This window comes from Amblyomma americanum, chromosome 4 (genome assembly GCF_052857255.1).
Source record: "Amblyomma americanum isolate KBUSLIRL-KWMA chromosome 4, ASM5285725v1, whole genome shotgun sequence".
Lineage (NCBI taxonomy): Eukaryota > Metazoa > Arthropoda > Arachnida > Ixodida > Ixodidae > Amblyomma > Amblyomma americanum.
The window spans coordinates 217756685-217781002 of record NC_135500.1 but is presented as its reverse complement, the minus strand read 5'-3'; the positions used below and the strand labels follow the sequence as shown (position 1 = coordinate 217781002).

At 47.1% G+C, this 24318-nt stretch overlaps 1 protein-coding gene across 2 annotated transcripts in view; it reads left to right on the top strand.

The window, feature by feature from the left end:
- rk (G-protein coupled receptor rickets) overlaps positions 1-24318 on the top strand; it is a 180711-nt gene that overhangs the window by 121004 nt on the left and 35389 nt on the right. For both annotated transcript variants that reach the window (XM_077663423.1, XM_077663422.1), the window contains exons 2-5: positions 4404-4475; positions 12453-12524; positions 21206-21277; positions 23858-24004. In XM_077663423.1, the coding sequence (XP_077519549.1) occupies positions 4404-4475; positions 12453-12524; positions 21206-21277; positions 23858-24004 (363 nt within the window). The remainder of the gene's footprint in view (positions 1-4403; positions 4476-12452; positions 12525-21205; positions 21278-23857; positions 24005-24318) is intronic.

Here is a 24318-nt window from a genome sequence, read left to right as displayed (position 1 = left end):
ATCCAGGCAACCCGAGCGTTGTGTACGTGAAGATTCTGTAGCACCCACCTCACCCTGCCATCACTGCGCTCTTCTCAACCTCTCCTCCGGTCACTTTCTTCTCAATCCTCACTTCTCTTCCCGGTGCGTTGTCATGGAAACCGGCCACGCAGACGTGCTTCGGAGAGTCGTTTACTTGAAGCTCTCTTGACGTCATCGCCCTCCGTTATTTCTGTTGTTCGGCCCAGTGAGCACGTTTAAACCAGTTGCTTTTCTATCTTTATACTTGCGCAAAACGAAGAAAAATGTGTTCGTGTGTTTTTAAGGAGCCATCGGCTTGAGACGCCAAGCCGCTTGCTGATTTCCTCTTTCATTTTTTTTCTTTATCTTTTACGATTCCTGGGCCCTGTATGACTGTTTTGCCCGCCTTTCACATTTTAAAATGTCTACATCATGACTTTGTTTCACTCAACGCATCACGCCTATTTCCAGTTTTTCTTTCTTTTTTTCGAATTCCAAAGTAAAATAAACTGAAATGTGCCGTAATTTCTTTGCGAAAGAAGTATAGAAACGCAAAAGAACAACAGGGCTGGTTAGAAGCCACGTCTATGTTATGCTACCTCCCTGTGGTGTTCCGGTAAAATTTGCGTTAATTCTAGTTTTCGAGCACATAGGCCGTAGATATTACCTGCATCCGTGGGCCTAGTGATTGGCAGGAATGTGCATGCCTTCTCGGCTGACTAGCAACTGAAATAGAAACGCATATTTCACAAGTGTCCATATCTCATCGGCTTTGTGCGGAGGATTGCCAGGATACCAAATTTAATGTATGTAGGGTGACTAGTGTACGCATGAGGAAGCCTATGTCTTTTGATATTATCAAAGCTATCAAAGAACCTTGATAGAATTATGTGTTTCAATCACATTAACAGCAATAATTTGTGTAGCTGTTCTGCAATACGTTTTATTGGCACAATAGCTTCAAGGATGTTGGAATAGCCGATTCCGAGCTGCGGAGCGAACCTCTCCATTTCTTCGCTGGATGTCTCCGTTTAGTTAGCCATGTGGGATAAGAGTAGCATATGTTTTGCAATGATAATTTCGGTCTTGCTGGACTTCATTATGGTAGCACTAAAGCCCAGAAATACTACCTTCGCTGAAACTCCCTACCTACGTCGGTTTTCAAGGTTACAGTAATTAGAGCGCCGCAAGACTTTCCCGCTGCAATCTTCTGTCAAGCTCTGTGCAAAACGTAAGGCCAGGCTTCCGTTCGAAGCTGTCATCAAAGATGTGCCACAGCAAACGTTCTGTTCCATATTGCACCTGAGCCCCATCGCTTAGATTTGAAGGATACTGTGCAATCACTTATTACTTATGTCGCGGCGCTAAATGAAAGATTGTTACGGAACAACTGCACTACTTCAAGTAAAATTTTCAAGACATGCATTATTTCAATGCAACCAGTCCGTCTCATTCTCAGCAGCCTACTCCAAGAGTTCTCCATAAGTTTACTTTAGAGCTCTGTCTTTTTCAGCGGAGTCAGGCAGAAGCGCGGTGCGCAACAAATAGCTTATAGCAGTTACCTCTTGTAAGCTTACTGATTCTTTAGTATTGCCGGATGCAACTCAAGAATGCAGCGGCAAATGCCCATCGGTGGAGGCTCTCCAGAAAATGGCGTCGGCCGACTGTCATGATTTGGTAGTTAATCCTGTTGCACTGGCTATTGTGACATCACCGGTGGCTGGCAGGTGCAACGGAATTAACCACGTCATCATGACAGTCGGTCGACGCCATGGGTTGGAAAGCTTCCTCAGGGGGGCATTCGCCCCTGCATTCTTCAGTTTTATCCGGCTATATATTTTCTTTTATTACCCCGTCCTACTCTTTGTAGAGTCAACAGAGTGTGGATTAAGGCTGATAGAAGGGGCCTCACCCGCACCACTAGAGTATAACGGCGATACACGAATGGCGCGATTGAGGCCCTCTTCTATGACATTCAATCTAAAGTCTGTGATTACAAGTTATAACATATACCCACGCGCCTATGGGATAGATAGCGGCTGACATCAGGAGCCGCAGTGACAGGCTGTTCGTCCGTTTCTGGCTTGCACTATTTGTCTGTGACTGGTCGGTGGCCGAAGCTATAGAACAGCTAGCGCCAGTACCATGATTGGCGCTTTGTCGCTGTCCCGTCAAACAGTGAATGAAATGACAGCGGGGTGCCCGCCAATCTTAACGAGGACGCATAGTCGTAGATTCTTAAAAGATTTGTGTCACGGGGAATGGGAGTGGCAGCAAGGCGAATGGCCAATAAATATGAAAATGGCTTCCGTGCCCTTATACTCTGGACCGTTATACACGTACACACTTGGCAGCTAGCGCCTTCGATATCGCCACCTCCTCCTCCCAGCCGGCGCGTCTCGCATTCCCGCCGCGTTTGAGTGTGATGGATGGCGCGTGTCCAATGCGGCCGATGGGGGGCGCTCGAGCGTTCGCACGTGTGCCGCCGGGCGATATGGCCATCGCCATCGCCGCCGCCTGGTCCTCCCCGTGCAGTTGCACTGCCTGCATGTACACAGCGCCGATACTTCGCTGGCATGGGCAGCGGCGAGACGATGCTGCCGCCGACGCCTCAGATAGGCACGTTCCTCCAAGCGCGTACCAGGGGCCGCCGCTCTGTCTCGAGGCGCAGAAATTTGATCGTTGGGGGCTCGTGTAAACAGGCTCCGGGGTGACGGAACGGCGTCGCGTCTATTTATTTTCCAGGGTGTCTGCATACGCAAAGAAGGGGACGGATTAAAAATAAACGAAGAAAAATCTGGAAGCAAAAAGACACGAGAGCGAACGAAGGAAAGAAACGAGGAGGTCTGGCGAGGTCGAAGACCCTGTTTTATACTCGCCGGCTGTTGCCTCTTCTTTCATCGGGCGAAGTGGGTGCTTTCGCGTGCGCTGCATACTGTAAATAGGCGTACGTGACAGTGTCGACAAGCAGGGTTCGACCCAGTAACGTTTCTTTTGGTTGATTTAGCCGGCCTTTAAAATATGTTATTCTTGTGTTCGCCTCTTTTTTCGTTTTGTTTTTGTCTGGAACGAGCTGGCGGTCTTATTTTGATGTTTTTTGGTGCTAGTATAGTCAATCGCTATGTGCACGCGCCATCGTGAATCGCGACGCCTTTGCCTGCGCGTGTGTCTGTCAGTGCGCACTTATTTTCTTTCTGTGTCTGTGCATGAGCACTGTCCTCAACTCATTCATTGCAGGTGGTTCCTTTCTGAATGAAATATCGGGGTCTGACTATTTGTTCAATGCTCATTTTGACTGTGCAGCTTAAAGCACGTAGGGACAAGAACGACATACCATAGACTACAGCGCCTACTGCCGACGATCTTTATTCATACAAACAACCGCTAATATGTGAGGGACGACCATTATTTATCGGAAGCCATCATAGATCGCTTTTCTGCTGTCGCGTGATGATGGCTTCCTATATTTCTTTTAGTTACTAAATAGATGCAGATAGTAGCCGATGCTAGCCCATTTGGTGCCTCTTTCTTGTATACTTGATCAAGAATTTATTTATTTTTTTATCAGAGAATATGCAAACAACGCTTTCTTACTTTGCAGCATACGTGGAATTTCTAAAACTTCGTACAAGTAATTTTTCCTGAAAAAGAGCTGATTCTATTAAGATTATGCAGTAAAGGACGCTCTCCTCACAGACGACGCACTGCGACCAGATTAGGCAGCCCCGGGTTTTGTCTTCCATTTTCTCCCGTCACCAACAGTTCCCTCCACAGTAATCTCATTTTCGTCGCGTCTTTGGCAAAAGCAGTTCGTGCAGTCGTCGTCAGAGAACCATTTGTCAACTAAGGCCGCGACGGCAATGGCGTGGAAAGGAACCCATCATGGAACCATACAGGACTAACGCATTCATCTCCTTCGCCGCTCGCGTTTAGAAACTTGACTAACGTGTTTTCGTTTTCAAAGAGCAGATGATCACCAGTAACCTTGTGCGCACTGAAATTCGCTGTGTTGTTCTTGTTTTTTGAGCACTGATCCTGTACTTCCACTGAGTGCATTCAGGCGGACCCCTGTTTAATGAAAGACTAGGTTCGCTGCAGCGTTGTTAACGGAGGGCAATTCTTCCATGAACGCCCGTTTTTTGCTGCCGTTTGCGTTCAAAAGAATAAACGCTATCCAAATTTCGGCGGAATTTGGCAGCAACCCAAAGCGCCGCAAACAGAGCATGTGTAAACATGAAAAATAAACGCACTTAATAGCCTTGGAACCTCGCTTTTAATGAATGGTATGAACCTGAAGAACACAAGCGCTGGGATACAACGGGCTATCTTTTGCAGCCATCTCGGCACGAGACCAAGTGCCGTCGTGACTAACTGCTTTTATCGCCTTTCTTGTCCTTTTGCAGAGATCTGAGCCGAAACAACCTGACGTCCTTCGACGCAGCCGTGTTCGCCGACTTTCCAGGCCTTAAAGAACTGTGAGCACATGTATAGTTCCCTCTTCACGTGGCACATAACTGTCTGTGCACCGACGCCTTGGCTCGTTCGTCTGCTAGGGCTCAGCATACGACGCTGACGCCCTAAGATTCTAAGGTTTAAATGACAAGTGAGTTGCAGCTTCCAAAGGCAATGTGGGTGATGTCCTCTCTCTATGAGGAGAGTCTGGGTAATGCGTCCTTGAAGTGCGCGTGATGCTCTCTAGTTATGTGAAAGATGTCCTCTAGGAGTTTGTGTATGCTCCTCATGGAGGACGGAGGATGTCCTTGGAAATTAAGTGATGACCTTTAGATATGTAGGAGATTTTGTCTTGGAGGAGGCAGGATGTCCTTTGGTAAATGTAGGACGTCCTCTTGGAAGGCAGAGGATGTCTTCTTGGGGGTGGGTTATGTCCGTTAGGTGTGTGGAGGACGTTCTCTTGGTTCGCGGGTGACGTCTCCTTGGAGGCAGCAGAAGGTTTTCTCGGAATTGCTGAACCGAAAAGATTGGTTTATGGTTTATATGGGTTTAACGTCCCAATGTGACTCGGGCTATGAGGGACGCCGTAGTGAAGGGCTCCGGAAATTTCGACCACCTGGGCTTCTTTAACGTGCACTGACATCGCACAGTACACGGGTTTCTATAATTTCGCCTCCATCGAAATTCCACTGCCGCGGCCGGGATCGAACCCGCGTCTTTCGGGTCAGCAGCCGAGTGCCATAACCACTGAACCACCGCGGCGGCGCTAAACCGAAAAGAAAAGAGGGAGCAAATTTCACGCACTTAGCATCTTAGTCTGTCATATGACTAATGCATTAATCATCAGCCGCATTACATACCACCTCCCATACCACATGCTCACTCAGCGCCAAACACAACAGGCAGACATCCTAATACGCACGGCTGTCACCTCCGCCCTACGTCTTCCACGGACGGTTAGCACGAAACACCTCCTTGACACTGCTACCCACAATACCGTGATCGAATTAATAAAGGCTCAACGCACCAACCAATTAGTCCGCCTGAGTCGCACGGAAACAGGAAAATGCCTGCTGCGACAGCTCCGTCTCAATCCACCCATTCCCACCCCAACAAGTCCTACACCTTACGTGATTTCTCTGCGCACGCAGGATCACATATATCCTTTATGTCGACGTGGCAGAAAATTCTAAAGTAGCATTCTTCACGGCAGTCGCAGCCTATGAAGACGGCACTGTGGGGGCCGCCGCCACTATCCAAACTAATTCACCTGCAGAGGCGGTACGAGCCGCCATCGCACTTGCGCTGGCCCACTCCACCATAGGCAAAAACATAACCGAAATTTGCAAAGATTCCCAGGCCGCACACCGCCACTACCCAAAGGGCGTTGCGACGCCGGCCGCACACCGTATTCTTGCCACAGCTACCTCTCTCGACCGAACGGTTACTCTGTCGTGGATCCCTGGGCATGCCTCAATCCCCGGTAATGAGCGCGTTCATGCGCTGGCCCGAGAACTCTCCTCCCGGACCCCGGACGATCAAGCACCCAACCCTGCGCAAGAGGCCCCATCGGTCCTTTACACATATCATCAAATAACCGCATTTTTAAAAACTCACCCGCATGATATTACCACCACCCCACAGTACTTTGCCGTCCTTACCCAGCGCCACATGGCGACAATTACAGACGGGCTGCTTTATTTCACCCTACCGTCTCTCATGCTTTCACCCACCTTCCCTCCTCATTGTAACACCTGTGGCGTGCCCAGATCCACACTTTCCCACTACCTTTGGGGATGTCCTTCCCCACAGGCAGTACCCCCCATCCCCAATCCCACTCATTCTTCCTGGGAGGCTCCTTTACGAACCGCTCAGCCCGCCTGCCAGAAATGGCTGGTGGATCGGGAATTATGTGAGGCACAAGCCTGTGGACTCCTGGACCAGTAGGTGACCACCCTGGAAGATTTTTTTCTTTCCTTTCTTTCTAATAAAAGTTGTTTCCATCCATCCATCCATCTTAGTCTGTCACTGGTATAATAATAATAATAACAATAATAATAATAATAATAATAATAATAATAATAATAATAATAATAATAATAATAATAATAATAATAATAATTGGTTTTGAGGGGAAAGGAAATTGCGCCGTATCTGTCTCATATATAGTTGGACACCTGAACCGCAGCGTAAGGGAAGGGATCAAGGAGGGAGTGAAAGAATAAAGGAAGAGAGAGGTGCCGTAGTGGAGGGCTCCGGAAAAATTTCGACCACCTGGGGATCTTTAACGTGCACTGACATCGCACAGCACACGGGCGCCTTAGCGTTTTTCCTAAGGCGCCCGTGTGCTGTGCGATGTCAGTGCACGTCAAAGATCCCCAGGTGGTCGAAATTATTCCGGAGCCCTCCACTACGGCACCTCTCTCTTCCTTTCTTCTTTCACTCCCTCCTTTATCCCTTCCCTTACGGCGCGGTTCAGGTGTCCAACGATATATGAGACAAATACTGCGCCATTTCCTTTCCCCCAAAACCACTTATTATTATTATTACTAGAGATAAAGAGGAAGAGGGAAGGCAGGGGTCTTAACCAAAAGGGTGGAGTTGCGCCTCGACAGAGTTAGCCTTTGCTGGCATGTCAGGCGCGTCTGGATTCGTCGTGCGTTCGTATACACTTTTGCACTTACATGAGAATGGACAGCTGGAAGGCTGCGATCACGGCTCAAGGCAGGTGTTTGTTTTTGCAGCTGACATGGTAACACAAGATTAATAATACGTGTGAACCACTCTCGATGCCCTACAGAGAGAGCTAGAAGCGTCAGTTAAATTCTTTTATGTAGACGTCCGCGCCGATACACTTGCTAGAACCAAGTCTTTTAACAGCTTATCCTGGTTATACGCACACAGTTTCTTAAATAAGAGCGAATAAGTATTGAGCTGTTTTTTTTTTACTCTTAAATCTTTAGCACAACACCACAGCGAATGGACAGAGTGATATCGCTGAAACTTTGCTGGCATAATCAGCTGCAAGGGCCACCAAATTGTTTCTGAACAACGCCGAAAGAAAGCGCTCGGAAGAAAAAAAAGTATATTTCCAGACATACAGGAAATGGGCCTCGGGCGAAAAGCATGCGTAGCCAGCACTTGTAATGCCTTCTAAATGCACTTGAAACCCCATTAAAACCACCTTTCAGTATTGCTACGGAATCTCGCAAAAGACCCGCCGTAGTGGCTCAGTGGTCAGGGCGCTCGTGTACTGAGCCGGTGTACCCGTGTTCTAACCCGTCCGCGGCGGGCAGGTTTCGATGGAGGCGAAACACAAAAAGGCGCCCCTTTGCTGTGCAGTGTTAAAGATCCCCAGGTGGTAGAAATTATTCCGGAGCACTCCACTATGGCACCTCTTTCTTCCTTTCTTCTCTCAGTCCCTCCTTTATCCCTTCCTTTACGGCGCGGTTCAGGTGTCCACCGAGATATGTGAAACGTCATTTCTTTTCCTCAAAAAACGAAAACCAACAGAAAGCCTTCATAAAATCTCATGGAATTTCTCGCTCTCAAATATCCCGTGACCTCTCCGTCGTCGGTGTTAATGTTATAAATAGTGGCGAGCAATGGGGCAGTTTGGGCTTGTTGGTATCACATGTCATGAAAATGCATAGCGCACCACAAGACCAGGATTCTGAAGTAAAACAGGAGACAGGCGAGCGCTAACTAGCAACAATACATTCGAGGCTCTTAGCCTACAGGCGGCGTATTAGCATAAATGAACATCGGTTTCCTTTACCCGTCCTGCGCACGCGCAGTGGCATTGGTGGCATCAGATGGAGCCACTGCGTGTGATCAGCCGGCGGTTGGTAAACCGGTATACGTGTCGGCTAATACGTCTCCGGTATGATAAAAGCGTCTATTGTGAACCGCGCTGGACGCAATATAAAGACACTTCACGGCCTGACATCAAGCATGCGTAGCCATCAAAAGTATCCGTGACGTCGCAAGTAGTGCAGCCTCTTGCAAGATAGAACAATAGATGGCTATGGCACAAAGCGATCACCTAAACTATCTATCGTCTCCGCCTCGATAATTTCGCTGGTCACTTGGCTGTTGCTTTTGGTGACACTGGCGCACTCTTTACACAGTTGTATGCACATGGATTCTGCACTCTGGGTCATCACTCGATTCACATTTCCTGCAGTACGCATTAAAGAACGCTCACCCATGTCAGTCGCGTTTTTATAATGTTTCACAACTCTGCAGAATGACAAAGCCCGGCCCCTCTAATAAGCTTGAGTGCCGAAAAAAGCAGAAGGTCGTCAAATGCGCGGAAGCAATAGCCAGTAGCATACCGATAGCTTGTGAGAAAATTATGTAGGTCTCAATGGGAGGTGTCTCAATGATCGCCTCCGTGGACATTGGAGAATTCCTTTATTCGAGCTGCAGGAAATGTAAATCCAGGGATGACCCATGGCCACAGCCAAGTGCAGACACAAGTGCAGGCCCCAGCGCGAAATCCAAGTGCAGACAACTTCACCAAGAATGCACCATCGTCACCAAAAGCAGCAGCCGACTGACCCGCAATATTATTGAGGCGGCGATGACTGCTGGTTTAGACTACAGCTATGCATCAAAACCCTGTATTGCTCTATTTCGCATGGAGCTGCAATACTTCCGAATCTAAAATACTTTTTCCGGCTGCGCATGCGCGATGACAGGCCATGAGGTGCTTTTAAATTCAGCTCTGTGGTTCACATAAATTATTGCAAGTTAGCGTTCGTGTCTCTCATATCCTTATTCGCGGCCCCCGTCTTGCGGTGCACTATATATTTCCACATTGTGCAGGGGCATGGAAGGAACAGTGAAAGCTCACAAAGATAGAGTGCCCTGCACACGACGCAATCGCGAGCAGTTTCATCTATTCTCGACGTGTCTGTTTAATCTTACATTCACGCCTTTTAACGGAGGCTCGTCGTAAGTGACAGTGCTGTTATACCTATGCTATGGAACACTGCATGTTTACATTTCACGCTAGGCACTTGCCCTCAGAATTTCGTGCCAAACTGTGTACTGAAATGCGAAATCCCTCTGAAAACCTTTCCAGCTGCTATTGGTAGGTTAGGGCGCTCGGCTACTGATCCGGAGTTCCCGGGTTCGAACCCGACCACGTCGGCTGCGTTTTTATGGAGGCAAAAACGCTTAAGGCGCCCGTGTGCTGTGCGACGTCAGTGCACTTTAAAGATCCCCAGCTGGTCGAAATTATTCCGGAGCCCACCACTACGGCACCTCTTTCTTCCTTTCTTCTTTCATTCCTTTCTTATCCCTTCCCTTACGGCGCGGTTCAGGTGTCCAACGATATATGAGGAAGATACTGCGCCATTTTCTTTCCCCGAAAACAAATTATTATTATTATTATTATCATTATTATTATTATTATTATTATTATTATTATTATTATTATTATTATTATTATTATTATTATTATTATTATTATTATTATTATTATTATTATTATTATTATTATTATTATTATTATTATTATTATGCTATCGGTAAAATATAAAAACAAAAGCCGAAGATGTGTGCTTTTAAACCGTCTTCTCTTTCATCAGCCCTTACGCGGGTTAAATAATACAGTCTAAGTACATTTCCCAAAAAATGTGCATTCGCTCTCTCGCCTGGCCAGAATTTTCCAGTCCTATAAAAGAGGTCGTTTTTGTGCTTGTGGGCAAGACACAGACAGAAAATTTTAGGTAGAATAATACATTCAAGCACAGTTTCAGAGAAGCAGGAACAAATACCATGGCCAGAGTTCGTCGATTAGCTCCCCCGAAAGCCTCCTCACTAAGCCAGGTCTCATACGTGAGCATTGAGACGAAACGTTTATATAGCGGTGTGAAATCCGCAAAACCCAGGCAGCCGGAACAAGACAAGTGCATTTGGTCAGCCACAATCACCACGAGGTGCTTCTGGCATTGACTTGCTGCCCGTGCTTAGGGCGCTCTATTTATTCACTTCCCGTCTTGCTTAATGCCCCTCGCATTCCCTGGACCATACGGTGGCTGAAAATAGGCGGCCAAGGAGATTAGTATTCCGTGGTCATTCCCCTTGGGGGCCTTCTCCATGACCTTTCCATTGTTCTTCTTCCAACCGCAGAGATGGGTGCAGCAGGACCCTGAGCTGAGGTCTGCTCCCCTTCTGTGTGTATATTCGCTCTCCCACGTTTTCTGCTCTGGTGCGCCCATCTCACTGTCAACCCGCTTCCTGTTGATCCCGGGACGCGCACTGAGAGGCGTTACGCAGACGGAGGAGTGGCGCTGATAACGAACGGATTTCCGAGTGCCCTTTTTATCTTTTCCTCACCGAACTTCATCTCTTTCTATCTGTTGTTCTTTTCTTGTCAGCTGAACACATTTGCTCATCGAGCCGCTCCTGACGGAAACACAGGAACGAAGAGAGAGAGAGAGGGAAAGAGAGCAGGGTTGCTTGTGACCACCGTCGCAGCCTAGGCCTCACGCACCCGCCAAGGCTGCAGTCCCATTTGACACGTCGCAAACAACAGTTTGTCTCAATTTCCATCAGGTCGAGGACCTCCGAAGTCCTTGTCGATTCTGCAAGCGCTTCCCTCGCCGTTTCTTCCTTCTCTTCGTATGCTAGGCTTCGTTCGTCTGTCCGTTACGGTTTCCAGCCCTCGCTCGGGGTGTCCCCTTTCCTACCCACCCCTATCTCGATATCCTCGCCGTTGTTTATTGTTTCCCTGGCTGAGGCGTCCACACTTTGTGCGGTTGTTCTTCTGGAGCCAGCGATTGAGCGTGTAGATGAAGGGCGTTAAAGACTGACAGGCGTGTGAGCATCGCTCTAAGGACGAAAATAGTGAGTAAATAAAAGCAGGAGGGACAAGCATAGACGAGGAGAGAATGATGACGAAGTGTTTTGGGAATCTCGACGCATAATAGCTGGGAGCTTTCATCGCGCAATCAGTCTTGCTTAATAGCCTTCCTGCTGCCAAGAAACTTGGGGAGCGACGCGGTATTTTTTTTCTCTTTCTTCTGCGTTCTTCGCTCTTCTCTCTTTTTTTTAACCGAAAACTACAGGGATGTAAATAACGAATGGCTTGTGAGACTACCGCTGACGTCGAATAGTAATTTGTTTCGTGGTCTCGCATTTGATGCGCACTTTGGCTTTGAATCTCGTCATAGATGCCGATTTTTGGGGATGGAAATCTGCGCTGTACTTTGAACTGGTATCTATCTATTGTCGAAGAGAAACTAGTGAAAGTGGGACTTTGCATCAGACACACATGAGCAAAGAAAGCAGAGCGTTTTGCTTCTGGTCAATGCCTATTGTAATTGCTCCCCCCTCTCACCATTTCATAACGGTATAGGGGCGAAAGCGACCTTATTCAGCAGCGTCTTCAAGAAATATAGTTTCGCCATTTCGAGACCGATTCAGTCTGTACTTCAGGGTTGGCTTAAATGGCCTACAACAGAGATTATTATTAAGATCGCCGATCTATTGTCGCTCCCGGTCGCGTGACAAACATTGTGACTGTACACCTTTAACAGTGCCCCCAGGGACCGACCGATGGTTCCAGGTGTAATCTAAATATGTGAAAATTTAAAAAGACGCATTTTTGGTGAGTTGGTTGTAGTGTCGACTCCCGTCAAAATCTCTTCATTGGCCGCGGCTGTTGCAGTGTTCCGCCAGATGTTTTGGATAAAATCTTCCAACGCAAAAATTACGTCTGCGAGTACGAAGCTGCGCGTAGCACTTCGGCGAAACACTGCAATAAACGAGGCCACTGGATGGATTTTGAGAGGGATAGAGGGTGCAGTTTAGCCATTGGTCTCATATTTTCCCCCCGTATAGCGCAAGGAGTCTGACAGCATTCTAGCAGTAAAGATTTCTCAGTGTTTGAATGCACGGTTTTAAAGCGCGTCTGACAGCACCTGCAGACGCGAGTGGTCTAGAAGCGAGCACTGCACTGTGTCGTGGTTCTTCTTTGGATCCGACAGGCGCCTGGAGCACAACGGCCTGGAGTGGCTTCCGGAGGACGTGTTCAAAGGCGCGGAAGGCGTCACATTCCTGTGAGTATTAATAATAATAATAATAATTGGTTTTGGGGAAAAGAAAATGGCGCAGTATATATATATATATCGGCGGACACCTGAACCGCGCCGTAAGGGAAGGGATAAAGGAGGGAGTGAAAGAAGAAAGGAGTATTGCTGCTTCCCATTTCGAACGTAAAAGCGTTAAATGAATTTGATCACGTTCGGGAACGCAATGAGGAGACTGCTGTTGAATAATTTACTGCGCGGTCGTTTCCGTTTTAGTTCTGAATGCCCTTAACGTTGTGGATGAACATGTCAGCCTGAATCGTTCTTTTTGCGTGATTAAGACTGAAGGGCTAAGCGTTTTTCTCTTCTCGCTAGTTGTACTTTTACGCTAGTAGCCGTTCGGTTCTCTGAATGTATCAAATACGTGATTATGGAAGCACGGTCCATCCCTATCACATGACTTTTCACAATCGCAATCACAAGCTTCCTATTACAATCGCCTTAGCAAGCTACCTGGAGTTCTTATAAGGCCTACATCATTTTCCTCGTTATTTCTAAATATTTATTTAGTTCTTTATCCTGAATTGTTGCTTACTATACCCCGTTTCAAACATCAAGTGCAACGCTGTGAAGGCACCGGAAGTAGTCCGCAAAAAATATAAAGAGAGGTGTATCACTCCGCGCTGTTTGTGGCCGTGTGCTCTAACGCTTCGCTCTGGAAAATCGACATGCAACTGGGGGTGCGATGGGTGAAATCCCGTATGGTAAAACTTTTTTTTGCGCACATTTTTTTTTCATCGCAAGTTACATTTCGCGTGACTTGGAATGAGAAATCTCGTTTTGTTCAAAATCACTTGAATATTATGCCGCGTTAATGTGACTCAGTAAGACATGTTGCTAGGCTAGTTGGTTTAGCATTTTTTGAAGCTTGGAAAAAATCTACCTTGGCGCGAATAAATTCACACAGACAACAAACGAGACAAGGAGACAACGGACAGGCGCCAACTTCCAACTGTTTATTGCAGAAGCAAAACCAAATAGATATATAGCCTCAGGATACGCCCACTTTTTTCACTCCACGTGCCTTATCACAGCCGTAACTTATCACCTCGCATTATCAGTTTTGCGCAGAAAATCGTACCCCACCGCATAGAAATTGTCAGAAGTATCACTCACACACAAAGCTGACTTTTTCTTTATGTGAAAGGCTTGCAATAAAAGCCTCGCCTGTTTACTCTTGCTCCTGCCCAGAATCCTTGCCTTTTCCAGTCGAGGTTCACACTTGCACGTGTTACCATGGCTGACCAAATTGGCATATTTATCTTTATTATTTTCTACCTTTTTGCAATGTTCCCCAAGGCGTTTGTTGATGCACCTCCCCGCTTACCCTATGTAGGACATTCCACGTATCAGGCGTATCTCGTACACCACTCCTTCCATACAGCGGATGAAGGTACGCTGATGTTTTATATGCACCCAGGGCGCTCAGTGCAACAAATCCGGGGTATAAGTTTGTTCAACTTCTTTGGGGCTGAAAAAACTAGCGGCACCTTGTGCATGTTAGCCAATAAACAGTAGCCAATAAACAGTTGGAAGTTGGCGCCTGTCCATTGTCTACTTGTCTCTTTTGTTTTGTCTGTGTGAATTTATTTGCGCCAAGGTGGATTTTTTCCAAGCTTCAAAAAAAAAACGCGTTAATGTGAGCTGTCTTAAATCCGTCGTCAGTGAGCTCGCACCGGCTTTTGGTCAGCAGTGGCGGTTTTCTTCCAGATTCTGCAGCATTGTGACTATACTCTTTAGATGCAAGCGAAAGATTTGTGTGAAAAGATGGCGTTCATTCGTCGGGTTTTATTATCACAGCGGTGAGTGCTCCGCCGTGACCCGATTAGCAAGTGGCCGTCTGCAACTTTCGATTTCGCCGTTGCCAAGGAACCCACTCCTTTGTGGGCCTCTCTTAAGGTACCTGGCATGTTATGAATTGTTCCGTGCAACTGGTTAGCGGCGGATCCAGTCTTCGCCAAAAGAAGGATGCTTAAGCTTCGTCTTGAGCGAGACGAAGAGTGAGACGCGACAGCATGTTGCAGTAAGTGCACCATATGCCTACATTACCCGTCGTGGCGGCTCAGTGGTTAGAGAGCTCGACTAGTGATCCGGAGTACCCGGGTTCGAACCCGACCGCGGCGGCCGCGTTTCGATGGAGGCGAGGAGCAAAAGCCGCCCGTGTGCGGTGCGATGTCAGTGCACGTCAAAGATCCCCAGGTGGTTGAAATTATTCCGGATCCCTCTGCTACGGCACATCTTTCTTGCTTTCTTCTATCAGTCCCTCCTTTATCCCTTCCCTTACGGCGCGGTTCAGGTGTCTACCGAGATATCTTAGAAGACAGTTACTGCGTCATTTCCTTTCTTCAAAACCATTTTTTTTTCATTTTTACATGCCTGTATCAAAGAGAGGTGTTCCATAATTAGCATAGATAAGATTTGCATCTTTGTTTTCTTATCTCCGTCTCCTGTCATCACACCAGTATACCGCCAAGCAAGCGACCGCCACGCAGGGCGTCGAACTTAAGCCAACATGCTTTTCGCTCCGGGCGCGACACTCAGCTGTCACGTCGTGGCAGCGATATAGGCAAAGAAACCATTCCCGGGATCTTCACTCCCGATATCGTGCGCGGACGTGAACCCCAGAAGACAGAAGAGCGATTCGCGGTATAGGCCTCGCGAGAGACGCGGGCTTCATATATGCATTAATCGCAATTTCAGCCGTCTGCACCGAGCAGCGCGTCGTGATGCCGGGCGGCAGGAGCGAGGACTGCTCGAGATGCGGTCCGTGTAGGCTTCGCCGCCGTTACAATGGGCCCGGGAGAGCCTCTTACATCCTCATCGCCCGGGGAATTACGTGCGCCGTCAGGGGAGACGCTCGGCTTGTAGCTCGTGTCCGCATCGCGGGACACATCGCCGAGGGACTGGTGGTCCACTGCGCAGCGCATGCTTCACGCGGTGCCGGTGACAGGTTATCTGCCTTCTCTTACTTTATCCTGGGAGTACTATGCACGCATTCTCAGTAATGAGGGCCGCGTTGGAAAGCAAAAAAAAAAAGGCAGAGAAAGCAAGTTGGTGCCGGTGGTCGAGGGCCTATTTCTGTATACCTTACGCATTCCGCTGGCGACGAGAAACGAGAACCTACAGACAAAATGTACTCAAGATGCCTTCAGAAAGGCCTCAAAAGCTTTCCTGTGCAGGCCTTTCTGCAGAGGCTTTTTCGTACAATCCTTTACGGTGAAGCAGGATGACCTGCCGATAACTTGCTCCGAAAACTTCCTACTCTCTCTCTTCGCCACACCACATCTAAATCTTCGTAAAGGCTAAATATCTTCCTCCACTTTTTATTCATCACAAGAGGTGCAAGACACCTACACTCTTTGGCACGTTACAAGGGTGCTGATTGATTTGCAACAATCTTGAAAATTGTTTATTACGTATTAGACGGCCTCTGAATGTTTCACGAAAATATTTGCAAGCTTTTAAAGGCTTTAGGCATAATGATTTTGCCAGCCATTCAAACGGTGGCATCTGTTGGCGCGAACGAACCAAATCGTATGGAACGTCGAAGATAATTGGAATGCGATGACGGGAGAGGAGGCTAACAGCAGGTTGCGTTGTGTTCAGGAAATTGCGCTTACCCTTTGGCTCAGATATTCGGAGACAATATAAGTTTCAGCTCTATTTCTATAAATCAGGTTCATTTATTGAGGCATTAACATTACAAGACCTGAAAGCCGCTTCACTCCCATGCAAGGGCTTTCTGCGCTCTTCCGTACAGCCCGCGTATCTGAAGGGTTTCCATACTTGAGTTATAACTAGCTCTCGCGTGCTCCTTAGCAAACCACTTACAGCGTGAAATGCTGCTTCCCTTTATTCGGACACAACACGATGTTATTTCTTGTTTCGAACTACTTCTTTGCTTGCCTTCCCGAAGAAGGTAACACGAACCTCTAAAAACAGGGCGAACAGAGAATCGACACATAATTGTCTAAGTCTAATGCCGACCAGTAGTTTCTAGCTCTAACCACTTCCGCTGCACCAGAAGAGCATCCGTTTACTCCAGTTCATCCATTTTAAAATCACGCTGTTCTTTTTCGCAAGTTAAAGAGAGTTTAATTACCTTTTGTAGCATGGAAAGTGAGAGTAGCGCAAAACGGGACAAAGGGACAGAGAAAGACAGACACAACACAGGCGCTAACTTCCGACTGAAAGAAACCAGGGCGGCCAAGACGAACGTAATCCGAGAGGGGAAACAGGCGCATGCGCCCAGAAAGATAATGAAAAACAGGTGAATGAGGATCTACGGATGCACGATTCAGCGTTTCTTTAAGAAGGCCAGCTCTCTTTTGGACAGGGAGATAGACGGCTTGCTTACACATTTATCGTCCAAGGCAGCGATACGAGCTGCTTCAATAATCTCTCGCGTTAACTGATCCCGGTGTCTGGCAACGATCGAGCACTTGTCCAGAAATGGCACACAACCACACTCCTTGCAGTGTAAAGCCAGATTACTGCCAGTAAAAGTTCTCAAGTTATTTTTGTGTTCGCGAAGTCTCTCATTCAAGCACCGACCTGACTGACCAACATACCGCTTACCGCAAGAGAGAGGGATGTCATAAACAATGCCTTCAGTACATTTCACGAATTTCTTTCTGTGGTTAATGGTGCACTGCAGCTTTTGGGGACGTTTATCAGCGGGCAAAGTTTTTTTGGAAAGCGCACTTAGTTTTTCAGGGGCAGAAAAAACGACACGAACATTAGCTTTTGTCCCAATTTTCTTGAGATTGTGGGACAGGCAATGAATGTAAGGAATAACGGCAATTTTGTCTTTTTTTCTTTCTGAAGGCACGGACGGCAGTTGACCTTCCTGGCGCTTCTTCTTTAGTATGCCTTCGGCGACAGAAACACAAATATCAGCTGGGTAGCCTGCTTGATGGAACCTTGCGAGTTGAGCGTGAAAGCTCTCGCTGATTAGGTGGGGGCATGACTTTTCCAGAGCATTCTTCAAGCATAAATTAATAATGCCCCTTTTAACGAGTTTAGAATGGGCAGATATATAGGGGAGTAGAGGTTTGTTTGCCCGAGGTGCATAGCTCCAACACAGGTGGTTGTCCAGGAATTTAAAACGGATATCAAGAAAGCGAATCTCGTTGTCGGTTGGCATTTCGTTAGTCAATAGCAGCGGTGAAAAACACTCTTGTACCTTAGCTAAAATACCGGATGCAACTTGCTCTAAGCACGATGGCGTACACTCAACAAGGAAAAAGAAATCGTCAACAAAACGAAAGATCTTGACGACATGAGGGCTGGTAAGCCTCTCTTGGAGGCTCCTGTCAAGATGTGCCAGATACAGGTCACTAAGTACAGGGGCTAGACAAGACCCAATGCATATTCCCTGTTTCTGAATGAAGGGGCATTATTAATTTATGCTTGAAGAATGCTCTGGAAAAGTCATGCCCCCACCTAATCAGCGAGAGCTTTCACGCTCAACTCGCAAGGTTCCATCAAGCAGGCTACCCAGCTGATATTTGTGTTTCTGTCGCCGAAGGCATACTAAAGAAGAAGCGCCAGGAAGGTCAACTGCCGTCCGTGCCTTCAGAAAGAAAAAAAGACAAAATTGCCGTTATTCCTTACATTCATTGCCTGTCCCACAATCTCAAGAAAATTGGGACAAAAGCTAATGTTCGTGTCGTTTTTTCTGCCCCTGAAAAACTAAGTGCGCTTTCCAAAAAAACTTTGCCCGCTGATAAACGTCCCCAAAAGCTGCAGTGCACCATTAACCACAGAAAGAAATTCGTGAAATGTACTGAAGGCATTGTTTATGACATCCCTCTCTCTTGCGGTAAGCGGTATGTTGGTCAGTCAGGTCGGTGCTTGAATGAGAGACTTCGCGAACACAAAAATAACTTGAGAACTTTTACTGGCAGTAATCTGGCTTTACACTGCAAGGAGTGTGGTTGTGTGCCATTTCTGGACAAGTGCTCGATCGTTGCCAGACACCGGGATCAGTTAACGCGAGAGATTATTGAAGCAGCTCGTATCGCTGCCTTGGACGATAAATGTGTAAGCAAGCCGTCTATCTCCCTGTCCAAAAGAGAGCTGGCCTTCTTAAAGAAACGCTGAATCGTGCATCCGTAGATCCTCATTCACCTGTTTTTCATTATCTTTCTGGGCGCATGCGCCTGTTTCCCCTCTCGGATTACGTTCGTCTTGGCCGCCCTGGTTTCTTTCAGTCGGAAGTTAGCGCCTGTGTTGTGTCTGTCTTTCTCTGTCCCTTTGTCCCGTTTTGCGCTACTCTCACTTTCCATGGATCACCGTTACCGACTCGCCCAAGTTTCTACCCTTTTGTAGCAGTTACTGCAGAACCGACCCCCTCCCCCCCCCCCCCCCCTCCTTATATGTCGTCTAGCGACATAACTTGTCAATTTACGTTCAGCTCTTGCAAATGTTTGAGCGCCGTTTAGCTCAAGAATAAATTAGAGAAACTCAGCCAAGTAACAGCGAAGGAAAGCCTGTTCGCGCATGATGTATTAAAGCCATCAGCTGTTTCCAGTACCAGGCGTGACGAGAACTCGGCAGTACGGAAGTCTCGTTCCCATTGAGTGCATTCACCCCCGTTAGGTTACCACGTCCCTAGTGAGTCACTCTCAATTAGGTTAAGACGTCCGAGATGCAGTTAACGCTCGCTACACACTGTCTCAGAAGGCCATATAGCGCGCCTCTTTTACGCCGCTGCACTGATTTTTTTATATAGTTTCTTCTGTCTTCATTTTCTTCATTTCCTGGAACTTTGCAGTCTCCGTTGTCTTTCGCGATAGTAAAATACCCTTTGTTTTCTCGCACAAACTTTCGTTTTGTTTACTCGCTAAATCCTCGCTTGCTGCGCTGGGATGGGCAGTGCGTCAGCAAGGCGTTAACAAAGCGAACCCAATTTAGCGTGAGTGGTTGGACCCATCCGCACCGGAGCGCCTTCGTCTTTTGTTGATCCGAAAACGGTATACGACTGGCCATGGTTCGCGTTAACCCGGCTTCTTTCATTCCAGTAGATTATATGAGCCAGTCGAAACGGCGCGCGGCGTATTTATTTGTGGGAGCCTTGCGCTTCTATGTATGAGGCGCAGCGATTGTCCGGACCCGTAGAGTATCTGTTACGGGTCCAAGTTGGACTTATTTTTGGAAATGTGGCAGAGAGTTTGAAGGATGCTCCACTCCCGCCACCGGTTGGCCCGATATTGCACTACCTCCTGGATCGGCCTTGTCTTTAGCGCGTCTTTACTATCCTGTCTTTCTATCCCATCTTTCAACTCTCCTAATATCTGCACGTGGTAGCGATTGTGGCTCGACTTGAGCCAGTGAGCAGGCCTGTGCACTTTCCTTTCCTTTCTTCCTGGCAGCAACAGACAGACAGATGACAGTATATCGTTGTCTTCCGTTCGTGTTTGTCTTATCGGTTTTTATCATAAACGTCCGAATGAGTCTGTGCATTCTGCCTAGTTTTATTTTTACTTTATTGAGACGATCTGCTTCTTTCGCCGTTTACCTTTTAATCTAAGTTGACTCGGTCCCGTTGCCTCTCTGCTTTGCTTTTGTTTTTGTTTGTTTTTTTACATGGTATCGTTGCCTTCGTCTTTCTCCCCTGTTGCTGGACAGCTGTCAAGGAGAAGCTTGCGCGCAACGGAGCTTGATGCGACAGCTCCGCTTCAGCTCACGCTCCACTGTCTCTTCCGTCCATGTGTGCCTCTGAACATGTGTGCGTGATGGTACATTTTCGCGTGTTGTTTTTTTTTTTTGCTTAAAGCGAAAATACGTGTAGATTCTTCCCAGCGTCAATGGCGTCAATGTTTGTAGTAATATGTCGCGCCTGAAACGCCCGCGTTCGCCTGCTCGCAAATGTGCAATGCTACCTGTACAGGGGTAATAAGATTTGTCAGGCTAGTTGGTTCATTCTAAATTAAAAGGGTAAACTGCGCGAAAGGGTTAAGACAAAGAGAAACGAACGCACACGACACTTACTGACTGAAAGTTGACAGTCTGCGTTAGTGTCGTGTGTGTTCCTTTCTCTTTGTCTTAACCCTTTCGCGCAGTTTACCTTTTTCATTCTGCATAGGGGACCGAGGAACTAACGCTGTAGAGAATGTCCCCTGCGTGGTCATGTGATCCAGGTGAGCCAATGGGTGCTCTCGGCTGCTAAGGGGAAAAGAGGGAAGGGGGAGCTACGTAGAGGGATCGCTATCGCTTCTTCAACCCCGCTCAAGGACGGACAGTGCCTGATAGCATGTTTATCTTTTTTTTTAATATGTTCCGCCCTTGACACCTGCAGCTGTTACCGTGATTAGCTCCGATATCCTCTGAAAGGCAACGTAACCAGATTCATTCTTCACTCGCTTGTTTTGTCCTTTGTTCAGATTCCCCCCTCTGTGCACATTGGCACCACTCTGGTGAACGGTCTTGCGGTAACGTGAGGCCAATTAGTGCACGTGCTGCCGCTGGCGCGCAGTTTGCATGGTTCTGATCTTACTGCACCACACTGCGTGCTTGTAGCGAAGCGTGCCGCGTTCTGCTCTTTCTCATTTCCCACGCAAGCCGCAGGTTGAAGAGAAATGTTGTGGGCAAATGAAGCGGGCTCATCTTTGTTTCCTGTCTAAGTTGTACGCTCTTCGACTCCCCAGGTCCCTCGAGGGCAACAACTTCACGGAGGTTCCATGGGACGCCCTCAAACAGCTGCCCGCACTGGAAACCTTGTAAGCCAACTGAAATCTTTACATCGGCTGGCTTCTCTGACACGGTGGTTGTGTTTGTAAAGCAAGGGTGGATTTAGACGGCAATAGGGCGGGGGGGGAGAGAGCATTTGAGCAATTTTCCCGAAAAACCAGGCAAAAAAAAAACGTTTTTCGAATTTAAAAAAAGGGTGCGAATAGTGGATTGCGGATATAGGAACCCCCCTTGAAGTGTCACCGTTAAACCGGCCTCTGTTGTGAAGAGGTAATAAATGAAATGTGGTGAGAATGCGTGCTCGTATTCCGGCGAAAAAGCACAAATCACAAAAGAGCTAAACGATTGGCATTAAAGACAATCACAGAACGGCCGAGTTTTCATTGAGGTACGTTGCGCTAGGCCACATGCCCAGGATTTTTTTTTTCTCCTTGTACGTGGCAGTGCGTGGGGACGAAGGCAGCTAGAAGGAGTCCATTTTTTTTTTCGACAGGAGGTCGCTGGTGATGTGAAACACGTTTGAATTACAGTCTGCTTGTAACGTGAAGAGTGTGCATGGTTGGCGTGGTCGGTCTCTAACGGTCAGAAATACTCAAGGGCCAGCTCCCCCTCCCGACTCTGTTCTCTTTCGGGTTTTTCTGAAAGAAAAACTTTATGAAAGTAGCGTTTTAATTCACACCACTAAACTTCGGTTTCCATATTTTCCACAGGTTAACACGCGCTTCAGCCACCTCACGTGTAGAAAAATTTTCATACTGCCCGAACGACCGGAATTTTTCAAAACCCAAGCAAGTGTTTTACGTCTTATTCTTTTCTCATTTTGTGAGAAGTCACTTCTCACAGAAGTAAGTTAGTAGCTTTATTTGCAAGAAGCAATACAGATAATCCTTGCGGGTGGCGTAAGGCCATAGGCTGGGAAGCCTGACGAAGCCTTAGCCCTGGCGTGAGAAATACCATCGACTTACAGTCGCACAGTATGGTTACCGCAGAGGTAAAAAAAATATAACCCTACTAGAGAATTTTCATGACCTAACCTGCAATGAAATAGATAAGAATAACATTTCCCTTACGCTTTTTATTGATTTCTAAAACGTTTTCGATGCTATTAATCACAATCTACTATTAGACAAATTCGATAGTTTTGGCTTCAACGGTCCCTCCATGTCTTTCTTTAAGAATTATTTTCCTGGTCTAGCGCTATATGTCCGAACAGGCGGATTATACAGTCAAAGGCAAACGTTTCTAAAGGTGTTCCTCGGGGCTTAATTTTAAGATGCTTGCTACTTAACATTTAGGTCGATGCCATGACCTGTCTTCCATTAAACTCACGGCTATTTCTATACGCGGATGATACTGCTGTGGCAATAGCAATTGAAACATATGAAAAAGCACCTAACAGGATTCAATGGGATGCGCATTTTTTTTTATAGAATGCTTCAATGCTAATCAAATTTTTACTAATACTTCGAAAACGTACCTACTTTATTTGTCGGTTCCTTCTACTTCAACGGATGCAGCAAAAGATTTACGAAGCAAGAACTGCCATTCTCGCAGTTGCCTGCATCTCGCCAAAAGACACTGAACAGTAAGCTGTGTCTAAGGTGTATCACGAGCTACCCTACAGAATTCCACAAAACGAAGCCGTCTTGGTTGACGACTTCAACAAAGTCTTCCGCAAGTCTCTGAATTTCATCGACATCATTCGAGACATCACTTGCCTGCGTCATGCAATAGCCCCTGCATCTATCTCGACGTGCAGGAAGACTGTATCTACTTGAAAAACTCGAGTACTTCTCGTGTTATTTTAGGAACCATAAAACGAAGCTCGTCACGCTGCGTAGGGAAGAAGCCTTAGAGCGAGCCATCGACGACATATGGACATCAGACATGCAATACATTCGTGAAAACAAAGACAAATGATGAAACCTTGCAGAGTCACAATAAAGACAGATACAATCGAATTATGTGGATGATCTTCGATGAGTGCCAAAGAGAAGGCGTTCTAGTATAATGCTAAAACATTCAATCGATCAACCGATGATCGTCTCAATTTTTATTTATAGAAATACTACTTCGCCCTCTCCACCTTGCCTCCCATTAATCTTTATTTTCTCTCTCTCTCTATGATTGGCCAACGAATGATTGTGCATGTCGGTTATACTTGAACGCAAGGTCGTCGGGAGAAAAAGGGAATGTTTGTCTTATTTTCCTAGTTGGCAACTCTCAGGCAAGGTGATGACTACATTGTGTGTCTTGTGATAATGAAACGAGAAACTGTTGGAATTCCACACACTCATAGAAAAACTGTTCAAAACGATTTAGTTTTATGATGTCATATAGAACCGAACAGCTATTCTCCCATTCTTGCGGGGCAATTAAAGGTATGCGAAATAAAACGCAACCGTGAAAACTCAATTATGCGAGCACGTGTACAAGTGTACACGTGTTGCCAGACCATTACTGTGCGGCTGAAACGACGAAACCGCCCGGTACTGATTTCTGGCTTTCGATTGCTGTGCGATGAGAGCTGCTTATATTCAAAATGACGGGTGCCTCCTCAACACGAGTGACCGCAAGATGCAGTGAACCACCTTTTCTGTCGAATGCAGGCATCTCAACAGGAACCGGCTGACCGAGGTGTCTCCGCCGGCGGAGCCTTCCTACCACCGCAGGCTACGCAAGGTGTGGCTAGACAGCAACCAGCTGCGCCGGGTACCCGTGGAGTGCGTCCAGTCCCTCCCAGGGCTGGAAGCCTTGTAAGGGTCTCGACATTCGCCCTTGATCATCGTCAACAACCTTGCTATGTTCGTTCATGACAAAAGTATCCACCATAAACCTCATTCCCGCAAACTTCTAACCTCACCACCCACCTAAATCTCCGATGTCTTCTGCAACGTTTGCCTTCTCTTCGAATCCGCACCGTTACTCTAACTGGATATAACTAAGCGGTGTTCGTTGCTTATACTGCCGCCTAATAACCACTTGACATGCAACGATCTTCCACAGCAATTGCAAGAAATTCCATTGCTTCACTTTTAATGACTTTGGCATTCCCATGGCGGCATTTTCG